The 16,146-nt window shown below is 48.0% G+C and overlaps 1 protein-coding gene across 1 annotated transcript; it reads right to left on the minus strand.

Annotated features, from left to right (window-relative positions):
• Positions 1-9,276: 9,276 nt before the first annotated feature.
• Positions 9,277-14,755, minus strand: LOC144172970 (uncharacterized). The gene is made up of 4 exons (XM_077701561.1): positions 14,660-14,755; positions 14,396-14,593; positions 13,625-14,104; positions 9,277-10,243 (listed from the first exon to the last, which is right to left on the minus strand). Exons 1-3 carry the CDS (start codon positions 14,753-14,755, stop codon positions 13,661-13,663), a joined length of 738 nt encoding a protein of 245 aa, XP_077557687.1. The 3' UTR covers positions 9,277-10,243; positions 13,625-13,660.
• Positions 14,756-16,146: the final 1,391 nt, after the last annotated feature.

Below are 16,146 nucleotides of genomic sequence, written 5' to 3' on the forward strand. Positions count from 1 at the left end.
AGGTGCAATATCTTTAAAATATTTCAGGCATATTTAGGCGACATCTCCGCTCCAGAGCTGCCACTCCGACTGAAGGTTGTCGGTTGCAGGACAGGCTTTATATGGTCCTAGTCCGTCGCTGACGTTCCTCCGGTTGTACGACACAATGGGCTGGCGCTCTTCATTAGAATGTCAGGTGGCGTATCCAGCAAAAAGGCAGTTCTTCGTTCCTTGCTGTGACATAACTCGAGATCGAGATCGACAGACATATCAAATAATAATAATAATAATAATAATAATATTATAATAATAATATTAACGTTTATTGAACATTAGGAATACAGATACACGAGACGGGCCTGTCAAAACCTTAGGTGGCTTGAGGGACTTGGCCGGCGAAGTCGGCGGGCAGATTTGCAATATCACAGAAAGTATCAGCATAAAGTAAACAGAAAATTTTACATCAATGTTAACACAAAATAAATAATGACGAAGGTCAAACAAGATAGGAAATTTAACATCAACGAGAAATGACCAAAAAAGCAACAATGAATCAACGCCTAAACAATTGCACTTCAACGTTGTGTACATAATTATGAATACTTATCATACCCCCTAGTGAAAAAAATAAATCATGTCATATTAAAGAAAGCAAGGTTTTTAATGCCTGTTTTGATGTTGCCGAAAAACCTTCATCCGGCAAATCATTGAAGATACGTGGGATATAAACACAGCGCCTGGCTTCCCCACACCTTGTTGAAGAGCGCGGTATGGCAAAGCGAGTAGTGCTACGTAAGCTACGGGAGATTGTGTGACGTATTTTAAAATTGTTATCATCAAAATTTCGTATGACCACAGTCTGTAAAAAGAGCGTCTTAAAGCAGGGAAGACCAAGGTCAGTGAAATTATTATCGGTAGTAGGAAAGGGGGCATTATATGCGACATTTTTCAATATGTTTCTTAACAAAGAGTCAACGCGGCTTTGCCATCTGGCAGAACAGAAGGCAAAGATCGTAATCCCGTATTGAAGAATTCTGTACACCAGAGCATGCGCAATAGTTTTTTTTTACGTGAAATGGAACGGTTGATCTTATATGAAAAAAACAACCACGCTGCGCTTCTGAGCTTATCGCACACGTGTGATAGCTGGCTGTGCCAAGACATATCCCTGTCAAAGAAGGCCCCTAAGTATTTGACAGATTTAACATACGTAACTGGAACACACCGACACGAAAAGCAGTTGGGAATGTGTAGAAAAGCCGGCGCGTCAAATGCTGTTAGTTGTAATGGGGATCTGAAGCAAACGATTTTTGTTTTTACAGAGTTAACATCCAAACAGTTATCGGTGTACCACAACATTGTTTTGTGTATTTTATCCTGTAGCGCAGTAATGGCCTTATTGCAGGATATAAGCTTTGACAGGATATAAGCTTTGACAGAAGCTTTGTCGTCGGCGTATTGAAATAATAGGCCCTTGGAAATTATTTGAGGTAAATCCTTAACAAACAAATTAAATAACAGGGGAGATAATATAGAGCCCTGAGGAACTCCCGCTTTCAGTGGAAGTTTACTGCTCGCAGTTGTCATCCCATCTATGACCACCACTTGCGATCTACCGGAAAGATAATTCTTAAGGACATCGTAAAACGGACCCCTGAAACCCATGGAATATAGTTTTTTCAATAAAATACGGTGATGAACTGTTTCAAAGGCCTTAGAAATATCTACAAATAAAGCAACACTAAACATATTCTGATCGAAAGCCGCACAAAGTTCGTCAGAGAATTCTTCCAGCAGAGCTACAGTACCACGACCTGGGACAAACCCGAATTGACGGTTTGACATAATAGAAAATTTTTCTACAAAGGACGACATCACTCTCAGAAGGAACTTTTTAATTATGTGAGATATTATAGGCAAAATCGAAATGGGTCGATAGTTTTTCATATCGTCTTTCTGTCCTCCTTTAAATAACGGTTTAACTACGGCAGTTTTAGGCTCATCCGGAAAACGCGCAGAGTCCAGGAAACCATTTACCAGGAAGATGAGAACATCGGACAATGCCTCGAGGTTTCTTTGGAGCAAATGTGCTGACAGGCCGTCAATACCAAGAGGTTTGTTTCGCTTGAAGCTGAAAATTATTTCAGAGAGTTCTTGTTTTGTAATTCTAGGTAAAAAGGCGGACACCAAGTTGGATTCTTTCAACGTGCATTGGTGGGTCTGACGCGAGCATAAGTTCTCCGAGGCAAGGGCATAAAATTGATTTAACCGGTTAGCAACTTCGATGGGATCCCCAGGAAAGAAATAAAGTGGAGAGGAGTTTGCGGGGTTTTTGCCACGAATATGAATAATCAGTTTTCATGTTCCTCCAGCACTCTTTGAAGACTGACAAAATTTTTCGGAAAAGAAGTGGTGCTTCGTGAATCTTATCAGAGCGACCACCCTAGTTCTTGCGACTTTGTAGTCCAGACGCAAGTTCTTAATTTTTGGTGCATATTTGCACCGTCTCCTTAGCAAATCTCTGTACGAAATGGAACGCATTACATCCGCAGTCAGCCAATTAAATTTCCTTCTGCGTTTTTTTATTACGGTACGTCTAGAACTGTCCTAAAACTTTTTATTTGGCCGCAGAGTAGAGTGTAGACTTGTTCCGGTGAATTAGACTCTGTTATCGCTGACCAGTCAAAGCTGTTAATTAAGCCATCTAAAACGTTTTTGTCCGCAATTGTAATATAAACTACGTTATTTGGAGTGGCGCTTCGTGAAGCAGGTGACAAAGGAAAAACTGGAGATGAACGGCAAGCAACCAGATAGTGATCTGCGATGCGCTGCAGAATAACGCAGGAGGCAACGGAATAGTTAGGAGCACGTACGACAATGTGATCTATACATGTGGTGGTTAGATTATCGTTAACTATTTCCTCACGAGTGGGAATTGTTAGAGTGTTTGTTAAACCACACGAGCACAGGAGGGACAAGTAATCACATACAGTGCCACTTGTTGGGCACAATGTGTTTATGTTTAAATCGCCTACTAAATGCAGTTCTACCACTGAATTCCAAAGGTGTAATCTTTCTTCTAGTTCCAACAGAAAGCGGGTCGCCCTAGCGGACGGGGGTCTATAAAATGCCAAGAAATTTAGACAACGGGCGCGGCAAGTTAACTTCAAGGCCAAGCACTCCGCATGCGCAAACTTCACGTCAATGGGCGAAACATCAAATATGTCTCTTACAAAGATAGCGATTCCACCGCCAAGACGATGAAGCCTTGTCATAAAACGACACTGATAACCGGGTACTGAAAATGTGCGCATGCAAGCCTCTGACACATTGATTTCAGTAAGCACAAATGCATCCACGAATCCTGTTCCCGCTATAGCGACAAGCTTGAATTGTTCCCAGTGCTTGCGCAGGCTCCTGACATTTGCGTTCACGACAGTGAAATCATTAGCGGCACTTTTACCAGAAGTGTCTTTGAAACACTGAAAGTCTGGAAGTTGACAGCACGTGTTGGCCATGAAAGTTAGACAATGTTATCCAAGTCAGCTTGCCTGAGTATGCGAAGGAGAGGCGATTTTTCCCTCTTTTTCACGAAGATCTTGCCACGCTTCACCCATGTGAACCGGTAATCTCGTTATTTTGCTCTAACCCTTGCGCGCCAAAACAGGTCGCGGTTTTTAAATGCAGAGCATTTCAGTAACTCACGATGTCACCCGCGTTGGCGTCCGTAGTCCGCACGCTCACTGCGCATGCGCGTCGAGTCGAGGCGATAGCGAACACTTTCTCGCGAGGGGCATTGGATTGGATTCGAACACTCTCTCACGAGGGGCATTGGATTGGATTCGATTGGATTGGCTTGGATTGGATTGGCTTGGCTTGGCTTGGCTTGGCTTGGATTGGATTTGGATTGGATTGGATTGGATTGAAGTGGATTGTGTTGGATTGTGTTGCCTCATAGCCGCGGCACGTTGCGTCATAACCGCAGCAGACGCGCTGGGGCCGGCGCATGTGCAGTACTCTCTCTTCCGCGGTTTCCTCTCCTTCGGGAGCGCTGCGCATATAACCGGTGTGCCGTTCTCCGGCGAAGCAGCATCCGCGCTTGGCTCAAACACCTAGAGTCCATGGCGCTTTACAAGTACGCCAACGTCGTCAACTGGGACCGGCTTACGCAGTCCCCTCAACGTATATAAGCGGTGGAGCGCGCGTTCGGAATTCAGTCAAGGGCGTCTTTGCTTGGCTTTCGCTTGGCGTGACGCTTTGCTTGACTCGAGTAGATGCAACGCATTTACTCGAGTTCCCCCCGAGGGAAGATGCGGGCGGTTTTTTCTCGTCAGATTTTCGTTGAAGTCGATTTGGTCAAGCGAACCAGATTCAATCAGGTTTCGAAGCTTTCCTCGGGCGTCAAACAAATTGTCTCTTGCGGCTAGGGATGTGAAGCGGATAAGTATCTTCGGAATCGAGCCATGTTTGAACGGCAGGCGGTGAATCGCCTGAACCCCAGACATGAAAAATTCCTGCAGTTCCAGTTTTCCAGCAATTTCTGTCAACTCCTCGGTTAGATTTTCGTTGTCTTGTTCCGGAAGACCATGGATTTCCATGTTCACGCTGCGGCTCTATTGCTCGCTCTTATTCAGCTCATACTGCAGCCACTCGAGCTGTTCAGCCTGCACCTTCATCGTTGTTTGTAGGGCGGATATCTCTGCAGCCCTAGAAGTAGCTTGCTCCTTGGCTGTTTTTACGTCATCTAGAATGGAATCGTACCTACTTGCCTGAAAGGACACCATGCCTCTAGCTCCTGAACTGTTTGGGTTAAGCTGGCGACCTCGGCTTTCAGGGAGAGCAACGTGTCAACCTTCACAGCTAGGCATTGTATGCTCTTTTTGATTTCGTGCAGTTCCGAGAGCACAGGTGAGTTCGTGACTGCACTTTCATCAGCACTTTCGCCAACCTTGGCAGCATCCGCCTGAGAGGCAGAGTCGCCTGCGCGTTCTTTCCTGCTCTGCATGTCTTACAAACCCACACGTCCCCCTCGGCTGCGCCCATTCAAGTGAAGGTGCTCGGCGCAATTCCAGAACATGTTTGACCCAAATGGTAAGACAATTTGCAGCTGAACATGTCAGGAATTTACCATCATCGGGCACTTCCTTGTGACAAGCAATACATTGAACGGTGTCGTCAGATATTTTCACACATGTAAAACGCAGAGTCCGTGGAGTCTGCTGCAAGTTCCAAATAAAGAAAGCAGGCACGGAACAACACGCTACCTGTTGAAATACAATGCGTCAGTGCTGGGCAAAGTAACCGCCGCCGACTGCAGAAGGTCCCGCGAGGTTCGTTGGTTTATGTAGCTTTCGGGGTGCGTCCGGGTTTCCAGTCGAAGCGGCTGATTGCCGCCAGAAGCGGCCGAATGATTGGCTCCGACGAAGGCGATAGTAGCATCCAGGGTATCAGGAAAACCGTATCCCAGGGCACCGCCTGTTGAAATACAATGCGTCAGCGCTGGGCAACGTAACCCCCGCCAACGCAAGCCTTGTTGCCTTGTTGCCCAACTATCTCCTTGACCGGTCCTTTTATGTAGATGTACAAAAAGTCTAGTGTTTACCCTGCAACAAGTGGTGTACTCCAGGGTTCCGTGCTGGGTCTATTATTGTTTTCTGTCTTTATCAATGATGTGTCAACAGTGTTAACAAACTCTTCTTTTCTTCTCTAAGCTGATGATGTCGAACTATTTAGGCACATTAGAGGTGTTCAGGACTGCTGTGCCTTCCAGAGGGATGTGTCGGAATTATCGGTCTGGTGCAGATAAAACTGCCTTATTGTAATCCCCACTAAAACAAAGGTTGTCCCCTACAGCCGGAAAACCCACCGTCTGCTGTTTTTCTACAGTATTGAGGGAGCTCCTCTGGATAATAATAGTAATAATAATAATATCAATCAATCAATCAATCAATCAATCAATCAATCATTTATTTGCGTGCCCAGGAACAGCCGGGGGGCCTTTGTGCTGGCGCACAAAACAGAAACACACGAAACATATTGTACACATCTTTTAAATACAAAATAAAATAGAAAATACAAAAAAACGAAAGGATACCTCATGTTGAAGTTACGGAATGAAAGTCATTTAAGTGCATGAACTCAAAATGATAATAATAATCAATCAATCAATCAATCAATCAATCAATCAATCAATCATTTATTTGCGTGCCCAGGAACAGCCGGGGGGGCCTTTGTGCTGACGCACGGAAACAGAAACACACGAAACATAATGTACACATCTCTCAAATACAAAATAAAATACTAAATACAAAGGGGGAAAAAAACGAAAAAAAACGAAAGGATAGCTTATGTTGAAGTTACGGAATGAAAGTCATTTAAGTGCATGAACTCAAGGATAAAAGACAAATGCTGAATAAGAGAAGTTGGAAGTTACGCCAATACAAACTCACAGACATGTTTGCGAAACAGAGTAGGGCAATCCTTAAATATATCAAGGTAATCCTAGTACCGATTGTACGTGCATTGCAGTCGGAACACAGGGCACAAGACACGCAGACAATTGGGGTTGCAAAAGGTATCATGTTTCCTGGTCCACTTTCGCGGCACATAAAGACGAACATGTTGTAGCAGCTCACCACAAGACACTATGCCGTGCATAATTTTAAAGAGGAAGAGAATATCAGCCATGTTCCGCCTGGAAGTTAAGCATGATAGCGTCAATGAAGAGGGCGATCCAGGGTTATAATTACTACTATCGCCAAAGCGATGGTTGAAGATAGATATGAACTTATTTTGGACCCTTTCTACAAGCTTACGGTTGGTTTTGCTCGTGCTGTTCCAGACAACAGATGCATATTCAAGCTGAGGACGACATATAGTTGTGTTGAGCTTGATAAGAGAAAACGGCTCCTTCAACTCCTTGGACACGCGACAGACAATGCCAAGCGATCGAAGAGCTCTACGAGTAATTACCTGAATATGTGGAGATAAGCTCAGTTTACTGTCGAAAGTGACGCCTAGGTCATTAACCTCTACCACACGTGGGAGTAATTCACCGTTGATGTTATAGGGAAACAAGATGTTGTCAGTCTTTCTTGTGTATGTCATTACCTTAGTTTTAGATGTATTATTGAGGAGTTTGTTGCATGAGCACCAATGCGAGAATTACGAGATTGCTCTCTGGAGAGCGGAACAGCTGGCAGAGTTGGAAACAGATTTAAATATTTTTACATCATCGGTATATAAAAGAAAATTACAATCATTAAATATTGTCGCGACATCATTTATAAAGATTGAGAAGAGAAGTGGCCCGAGCACTGAGCCCTGAGGGACACCACTGGTGACCTCATAGGAAAGAGAAGACTGTCCATTTACATGCACGAAACATGACCTATCACATAGCTAATTGCATATAAGAGATATCAGGGATGGTTGTATATCAAGCTCAGATAGTTTTTTGGCTAAGAGCTCGTGGCAGACGACATCAAAAGCCTTGCTTAAATCAAAGTAGACTACATCAAGTTGACCTCTCCCTTGCACAGCTTCCGAAGCATGCAGCATGAAGTTGACGAGATTGGTAGTGGTCGATCGGCCCGCGAAAAAACCATGCTGTTCAGGTATCAATGTGGTATTTATACTGAATGTGAGCAGTGTATGCAGTATTGACTCAAACAATTTAGAAGCAGCACATAGAATAGATATCGGTCGGTAGTTCATGGGGTCAGTTTTTAACCTGTCTTAAATACAGGAACAACCCTTGCATTCTTCCATCGAGCGGGGAACTTGCCAGACTTGAGAGAAGTTTGAAATATACACGTCAATACTGGAACTAGGATATCACCAAACGCTTTCAGTACGGCAGAAGCAATGCCTTCAGGGCCGCATGAAAATGACGATTTCAATTGTTTCAGAGCTTTCAAAACGAGACTTTCCGAAACCAACACTTCTGAGTTTTTACAGTAACCTAGAGATTGTGGAGGGGGGCAAGCTGCACTGTTGTTACCATAAGTGGAACGGAATTGTCGCGCAAAGGCATTGGCAACGTCCGATATGCTCTCTCCTCGTTTATCGATGAGGTTAATGTTCCCAGGTGAATTTTTACATCTTTGAGAACGGGCGTGGCCCCAGAAAGCTTTTGCATTGCGTGTTGCATCAGCCTCAACCGCGGCAATGTAATTCGACCTATCGCGCCTAACCAGACATTTACAAAGAGATCTGAGTTGACGAAACTCATTCTGCCACCTTTCCTGCTCCGTTTTGTTAGCTTGCTTGTGCATTCGATTTTTCCACCTTCCACCTCAAAGCTCGTTTAAGTTCAGCAGAAAACCAACGCGGAAAATTGCCTTTCTTTTCAAATTTTCGGGGAACAAAGCTCCTCAAGCCATCGTGAACAACTTCAGTAAAAAAATCGGTCTGTTCATCAACGTCGTTGAGGTTAGCTATTGGTGACCAATCAGTGTTACTAAGAAAGTGAAATAAACCAATGTAGTCACCACGAGCATAATATTAATAATAATAATAATCAATCACTTATTTAACATTCCCAGGAACAACCGAGAGGTCTTGATTCTGGCGCACAAAAAAAAGACACAAAAAAACCTAAGAATAACACAATAGAACAAGATGACTGTTCAGAAGAAAACTATAAGAGACACAATGTGTACAGAAATATTAGGAAAATAGGACAAGAGTAGATTAACACAGTATAAGAAACAGCTAATGATAATGACAAAAAGTCAGATAATATACATACATACATACATACATACATACATACATACATACATACATACATACATACATACATACATACATACATACATACATACATACATACATACATACATACATACATACATACATACATACATACATACATACATACATACATACATACATACATACATACATACATACATACATACATACATACATACATACATACATACATACATACATACATACATACATACATACATACATACATACATACATACATACATACATACATACATACATACATACATACATACATACATACATACATACATACATACATACATACATACATACATACATACATACATACATACATACATACATACATACATACATACATACATACATACATACATACATACATACATACATACATACATACATACTGTAGGTAGTTCTGCCTACCGAGGGGGGGTTCAGGCAACGGCCTCGTCAAAACATCACGCACAGAACATTGCAAGAGGAACAATTGCACTTTACTCAAGCAGTGGAAAATGAAATATAAATGGAACAGGGGATACAATCCACCAAGCACATAACAAAAGCACTTCAGGGTCCCAGGGCTTACGGTACGGCGGGACGAACGGCGGGCCTTGCTGACGTGCGTCTTCTTCGAGGTGGCTGACGGCGGTGGCTTCTCTCTTGTGACCGGCGGCGCTCCCGGCCGGCAACTCCCCCCGCTACCAAGCGCCGCTGCCCTTATCTAGCGTGCCCAAAGATGTGCCACGCCCCCCCTCCATCGCACAGTCTTTCTGCCGTGTGTTCCCAGATGGCAGGAGAGGTGGCGCGCGGCAGTTTGAAACGGCCTAACGTGGGCGCTCACAGGGGAGAATCCCCACACTCTCCCCCCCCCTTGGAAAAAAAAAGTTCTTGGTTCTTTGCTACACGAAGAGAGAGAAAAAAAAATAAACGAAAGAAAAGGGGGAAAAAAATGTCCGAGACTCGTTTACACACAGTCCTCGGAGTCCAGGATTGCGTCCATTGCTTGGCGCCGCTGGTCTGGGCGCAACCGCCGCAACATTGCCAAGGCTTCTTCCAGGGCGTCCTGGCTGTTGTTGCCCTCCGGGCGGTTGGCGCGCAAGGCTCTTGAACGCTCTCTGTGGAGAGCCCCGGCACGGTGGTGACGCCAGCTGATTTCCGGTACTTGGCACACTTCACACAGCGCAGCCAGTTCTTCCTGGGTGTATACCGGCCGTGGTTCTACCGGGTGACGTTCTGCGATTGTGAGCCCCTGAAAGGGGGCCGGGACGGAGGTGCGCGGCGTGCCGACGAGCACTTGAGGCTGGTCGGACCACTCGAGACGAGAGTGCCAGCCCACCGGGTGGCCCGAAGGTGACAGCACCGTCCACGTGGCCACCTCTTCCGTAGGTCGTGCTGGACGGTACGGTGGCGGGAACGGGCGGCGCCGTGAACCCTGGGGCGGGGCCGAGCGTTCGGGTTGCCGACGGTGGTAGGGGTGGGCCCGACTGCTGTTCCCAGACATCTTCTGCAGGCAAAAGCAAAGAAAACACAAATGAGCCAGTAGTTAGTGACGCATGCGCAGATTGTATCGTGGTGACGGGGAATACTGATGTGTCGCGCGCTTTTCGCGGCAGTCTTCTCGCTGATTCCCGTTGGCTGTATCCTCGCGCGAAAAATACCGCTTTAGTTCGGACACGTGCACCGGACCGTACGATGCACCTGTGGAAGAGTTTTTCAGCACATACGACAGGTTAGACTTACCCACCACGGTGTACGGGCCATCCCACCTGTGTGCAAGTGTGGCGGTGAAGCCCTTCGACGCATCACTAAGTGGATGTGTTCGCTTCAACACAAGATCACCCATGGAAAATTGTACGTCCCGTCGGCGCTTGTCGTACTGGGACGTCTGGTCGAGTCGGGAGATGTCGAGATGTTCGCGGGCCTCCCGGACGGACTCTGTTAGCCGCTTGCGAAGGTCAGCAGCGAATGTCGCGGGGGATTTATCAGTGCGATTTTGCGTGGGTTGGAGCGAACTGTCGAGAGGAAACTTGAGGTCTCTGCCAAAATTCAGTTGCGCTGCCGTGAAACCGGTAGATCTGTTAACCGTTGTCCGCGTTGCGAAGCCCATCTCGGAAAGCTTGTTGTCCCAGTCCTTGTGACGGCCAGTGTGAGCAATGAGCATCGATTTAAGGTTTCGGTTGACCCGTTCGGTAATGTTCGCTTGCGGGTGGTAAGCCGAGGTGCGGGTGTGACGTATTCCCAAGGCGTGGCAAGAATCTCGGAAAACCTTACTGGTGAAATACGTCGCGTTGTCCGTGATTAACTGCGAGGGGAAACCAAACCTCGTGAACACTTCCAGGAGGCATTCCCACACCTTTTGAGAGGTTAGTTTCCGCAAAGGAAACAACTCGACCCACTTTGAGAAGTGGTCTGTAATTACCAACAAGAACTGGTTGCCTCGAGGACTTTGAGGAAATGGCCCCATCACGTCGCATGCAACGATTTGCCACGGCGAGGTGCTATGGACGGATGTCATTGTTCCAAGCGGCAGGCCTCCACGTGGTTTGGTCTTCTGGCATATGGGGCAGGAGCGAGCGTACCGAAGTACATCTTGTCGCATTCCCGGCCAAGTTGCTGTGCGACATAACTTTTCATAGGTTTTTTGCCCAGACGAGTGACCCGCCAGAGCGGAGTCATGGTAGTAGCCGATGAACACCTTACGCAACTTGCGGGGAACGACAACTCGGAAAGGAGTTTGTGTTGAGTCGTCGTCTGCCTGGGGAATGTATCGCAGCAGAATACCATGATTTCCAAGCAAGTAGCTGTCAACCTCGTCGTTCCGGGAAGCTTCTGGAGAGTCTGTTGTCGAGAGCTTGTCGATGACTTTGCGACATAGACAATCGCTCCGCTGTGCCGCAACCAAGTCCTGCTGGCTTACCAACGATCCCCAACGGTCGTTCGTGGGGGCCTGCACTGCTGCAATCACCATACTTTCTTCGTTTTCCACCTGTGTATCAGTAAAAAGGGGAGCGCGTGACAGCGCGTCAGCAACTGTATTAGTGGTGCCTTTCTTGTATCCGATGGAGTAGTCATAACGTTGCAGCGCGAGTGCCCAACGAGCGAGTCGTCCTGCTGGGTTTTGAAGCCTCTGAAGCCAGGAGAGAGCTTGGTGGTCAGTCTGAATGGTGAAGCAAGCTCCGTCTAGAAACATGTCAAATTTTTTAGCGCGAACACAATCGCTAGGCATTCCTTTTCGGTGACGGAATAATTGCGTTCGGCTGGCGTCAGAGTGTGACTGGCGAAAGCCACTGGTCTCAACACTTGATCCCACTCTTGCAGAAGTACCGCCCCCAAGCCGAATTCACTGGCGTCTGTTTGTACCACAAACGGCTTGTTTAGGTCAGGGAGTGGCAAAGACGCATTTTCTGCTAATGCTGTCAGCAAGGTTTGAAAAGCGGTCTGTTGTTCGGACGCCCAACACCACTTCTTGCCTTTGCGAAGTAGTTCATTGAGCGGTACAGAGATGTTCGCGCACTGGGGAATGAACTGGCGATAAAACGCAATCATGCCAAGAAACCGTTGCAAGCTTTTGACGTTGCTCGGCGGCGGGTATTGGAGTATGGCTTGCAGTTTCTCTGGATTTGGTCGCAGAACGCCCTTGTCAACAACAAATCCGAGTAAGTTGATTTTTTCCCCGGCCAGCTGTACTTTGCCGGGATGTATAGTCAGCCCGGCTGCGCGCATGCGCTGTAGCACTATCTGCAAATGTTCCACATGTTCGTCGAATGAGCGTGAAAAGACAGTGACGTCGTCGAGATAACACAAAGCGAATTCGTGTTTCGCGTCACCCAGAACAATGTCCATCATCCTTTGATATGAACTGGGGCTATTGCTTAGACCGAAAGGCATACGCACGAATTCAAACAACCCTCGGTGACATGTAAACGCGGTCTTCGGTACATCGTCTGGGTGCATTTCTATTTGTAAATAGCCGCGTGAACAATCCAAGGTCGTGAAATACTTCGCGCCTGCCACGGCATACGTTATTTCGGTCACCGACGGGAACGGATAGGCATCTCGTTCCGTCATGGCATTCAGTTTTCGGTAGTCGACACAGATTCGCATAGATCCATCTTTCTTACCGACTGGGACGACGGGGAACGCCCAAGGACTCTTTGATGGACGAATGACGCCGGTGTCGAGCATCTCGTCCAAGGCTTTGTCGAAAAGCGCTCTCTTGGGGGCGTTCATTGGTCGTGGGCTGCATCGCCATGGTTTTGCGTTCCCAGTGTCGATGCGATGCTGCAAGACATCTGTTTTTCCTGGTTTTTCCGTGAACATGTCCGCATACTGGCGCAGGAGGTCTTCGTGCTCTTTGCGCTGAGACGACGTTCCTTTGAAATTCTGCAGCTCCTGTAACCGGTCTGCCGGCAGGCTTTCAGTCGACAAAGCAGCGCGAGACCTGCAGGGTAACGGGGGACCCGCCGAGTTCTCAAACTGGAAAAAACCTGGGTCGTGCCAAGGTAGTACCCGCCAGCTCTGATGTCCAACCGCATAGCAACATCTGCGATAAAATCTGTGCCTAGGATCATGGCAACCGACAAGCCCTTGAGATACAAAAACCTTTGTCTCTTAGCGCGGGAGCTAACCGATATGCGTAACCGAACAGCGTTTGTGCTCTCCGCGGCCGCGCTCGACGCCATCCTAAGCATAACTTCGGTATGGCGAAATTTTACCCGCTTTGCCTTGCAGTGCTCGAAAAGCATATCGCCGATAAGGGAAACTGTGGAACCGGTATCAAGGAGTGCAGTTACGATCTTGCCGAGCACTTTGACACGAATGGTTGGTGACACTAGCTTGGGGGGATACTGCATGCGATCCACCGAAGGCACAAGAAACGATTTACCAGGTGTGTTGGCCCGCTGCGACTCGCTGCCTGGCTTCAGCGACGCCGGGACGTGAAGTTTCCCGAACGCGGAAATCTGTCCTCGGTGGCGGGCCCCTGCTGACGGGCCTGGTTGCGTCCGTACCACATTCGTCCGCCGGATGGCCCGTCTTCGTGTGGGACCGGGCGGCCCACGGCCCCGTAGCCCACGTTGGCTGGGACCGGGTGGCCCACGGCCCCGTAGCCCACGTTGGCTGGGACCGGGTGGCCCACGGCCCCGTAGCCCACGTTGGCTGGGACCGGGTGGCCCACGGCCCCGTAGCCCGCGTTGGCTGGAGTGCGGTCACGGTATCGGTTCTGCGGCCGCCTTCTTGGTGCAAATTCGCCCGGATCCAAAGCCCGGTGTGTCGCGGACTGCGGCGCCCACGACTGGAAAGCGCCAGGCCCGTTCCAGGCACAGCTGGGCTCCAAGGATTGGCTCGGCGTTGGCGGTGGTGCATACTGCAATTTGGCGAGCAGGCACTCCTGAATAGCGCGCGCGTTCGAAGCAACTGCATTCAAATCCGCGTACGTTTGAGCATACAAATACGGCTGGAACCGAGGATGGCACTGCCGTAACACACGGGCAACTTGCTCAGCTGAAGAAGTCTCTGGGGCCGCTCTCCTGTATAGTTCCTGCATAGCGCGTACATACTCTAACAGGCTTTCGTTAGGGTGTTGCGTCCTGAGATCTAACTCACGGAGAATGCGAGTCTCGTATCCAGGCGGAAGGAACTCAGTCCGAAAGCTTACCACAAAGGTGGCCCACGACGCAAACGGGGACTGCAGGCGCCACCAGCAGGCTGCAGGCCCTTGGAAAACCAGTGGCAATACCCTGGTTAGCATATGAGTGTCCGACGCTCCGACGGCGGCCTTGTAGACATCGAGCTTGTCAAGGAAATCCGCGACGGACAGACGGTCGTCATAGCCGCGGTAGGTTGGGATGTCAGGCTGGAGACGGGGCGCCGGGTCTTGTAGAGTGCCAAGGTGTTGCGTAAGAGCTTAACATAAGCCGGCCATTGTGGTGAGAGCTTCGCTGAAGGCGGTGTCGGGGGCCGTGGCCCCGATGACTGTTCCCGAACGAAGTTCCTTTCCGTCGGCAGCGGACTTCATTGCTGGACGCCAACGAAACTCCGAGAACCAACGAACTCGGGCGAAGGAGCTACAAAGATGCCACCGTATAAATCGAGCACGCACCAGCACAAAGTCAAATGCGGGTAATGCTTATCAGTTGCGGCGCTCGCCAGAAAACTGGACATTCGGTGCCGCGGAAAAGAAAGCTGGGTAGTGCGCAGGCTCGTTGAAAAGAAATGAAGTCGGGAGTAAGAGCAACAACATTATACCCGGCTTTCAGCAGCAAAATACATTTCGCTAAGCTGAAGTGCTAAGTTCCAGAAACAGCTGCCGCTTACAAACAAATGCACGAAAGTTTTAGTCACAATTTGCTCCTGTGCGTAAGCGTCTTGCTGACAAAAAACTGTGCTAGCCTAAATACACGTTGGGCGCCACTGTAGGTAGTTCTGCCTACCGAGGGGGGGTTCAGGCAACGGCCTCGTCAAAACATCACGCACAGAACATTGCAAAAGGAACAATTGCGCTTTACTCAAGCAGTGGAAAATGAAATATAAATGGAACAGGGGATACAATCCACCAAGCACATAACAAAAGCACTTCAGGGTCCCAGGGCTTACGGTACGGCGGGACGAACGGCGGGCCTTGCTGACGTGCGTCTTCTTTGAGGTGGCTGACGGCGGTGGCTTCTCTCTTGTGACCGGCGGCGCTCCCGGCCGGCAACTCCCCTTGCTACCAAGCGCCGCTGCCCTTATCTAGCGTGCCCAAAGATGTGCCACGCCCCCCCTCCATCACACAGTCTTTCTGCCGTGTGTTCCCAGATGGCAGGAGAGGTGGCGCGCGGCAGTTTAAAACGGCCTAACGTGGGCGCTCACAGGGGAGAATCCCCACAATACATACATACATACATACATACATACATACATACATACATACATACATACAACAATGCGCCAGATAAACTAAAAGAGAAGGATACAACAAATTGCACATGTGATGGTATCTTATAACGGTAGACACCTTGGTGGAAAACGACAACTGTGACCCATCAAAATCATCGAGGTCAAGAAAATAAAAATTACAAATACTTTGTATCCTGTTGAGGATTGAGTGCTGAAAAAGGCGGCTACTTACAAGAAACGGCCTGCTCTCTGTTGTTTGCTTCTGCGGAATCCGAAAATAATACTATTGAGCAGTATAGGACCGGATATAGTACCGTGAACGAGCTTGAAAAGAAAGAAGAGATCGGCGCGATTTCGCCGGCAGCGAAGTGAAGGCAGTGACAATAGTTCAACGGTGTTAGAACACAAGCCAGAGTCATTTATAGCGAAGCGATGGTTGTAAACGCTTAGAATGTTTTTCTGGACACGCTCAATTACGTTACTTAAGGAATTAGAGATGCCATTCCAGATCACAGATACATACTCAAGTTG

This window comes from Haemaphysalis longicornis, unplaced genomic scaffold, assembly GCF_048455015.1.
Source record: "Haemaphysalis longicornis isolate Haplotype H1 unplaced genomic scaffold, Haemaphysalis longicornis Haplotype H1 scaffold_28, whole genome shotgun sequence".
Taxonomy (NCBI): Eukaryota; Metazoa; Arthropoda; class Arachnida; order Ixodida; family Ixodidae; genus Haemaphysalis; species Haemaphysalis longicornis.

What these genes read in the sequence shown, in the direction of transcription:
- LOC144172970 (XM_077701561.1), bottom strand. Translation starts at nt 14,755, where the DNA reads ATGAAGTCCGCTGCCGACGGAAAGGAACTTCGTTCGGGAACAGTCATC. An exon ending in GCGAAGCTCTCACCACAATG is followed by an intron (nt 14,594 to 14,659) that starts GCCGGCTTATGT and finishes CCCCGTCTCCAG; the next exon opens with CCTGACATCCCAACCTACCG. An exon ending in CGTCGTGGGCCACCTTTGTG is followed by an intron (nt 14,105 to 14,395) that starts GTAAGCTTTCGG and finishes GCCAAATTGCAG; the next exon opens with TATGCACCACCGCCAACGCC.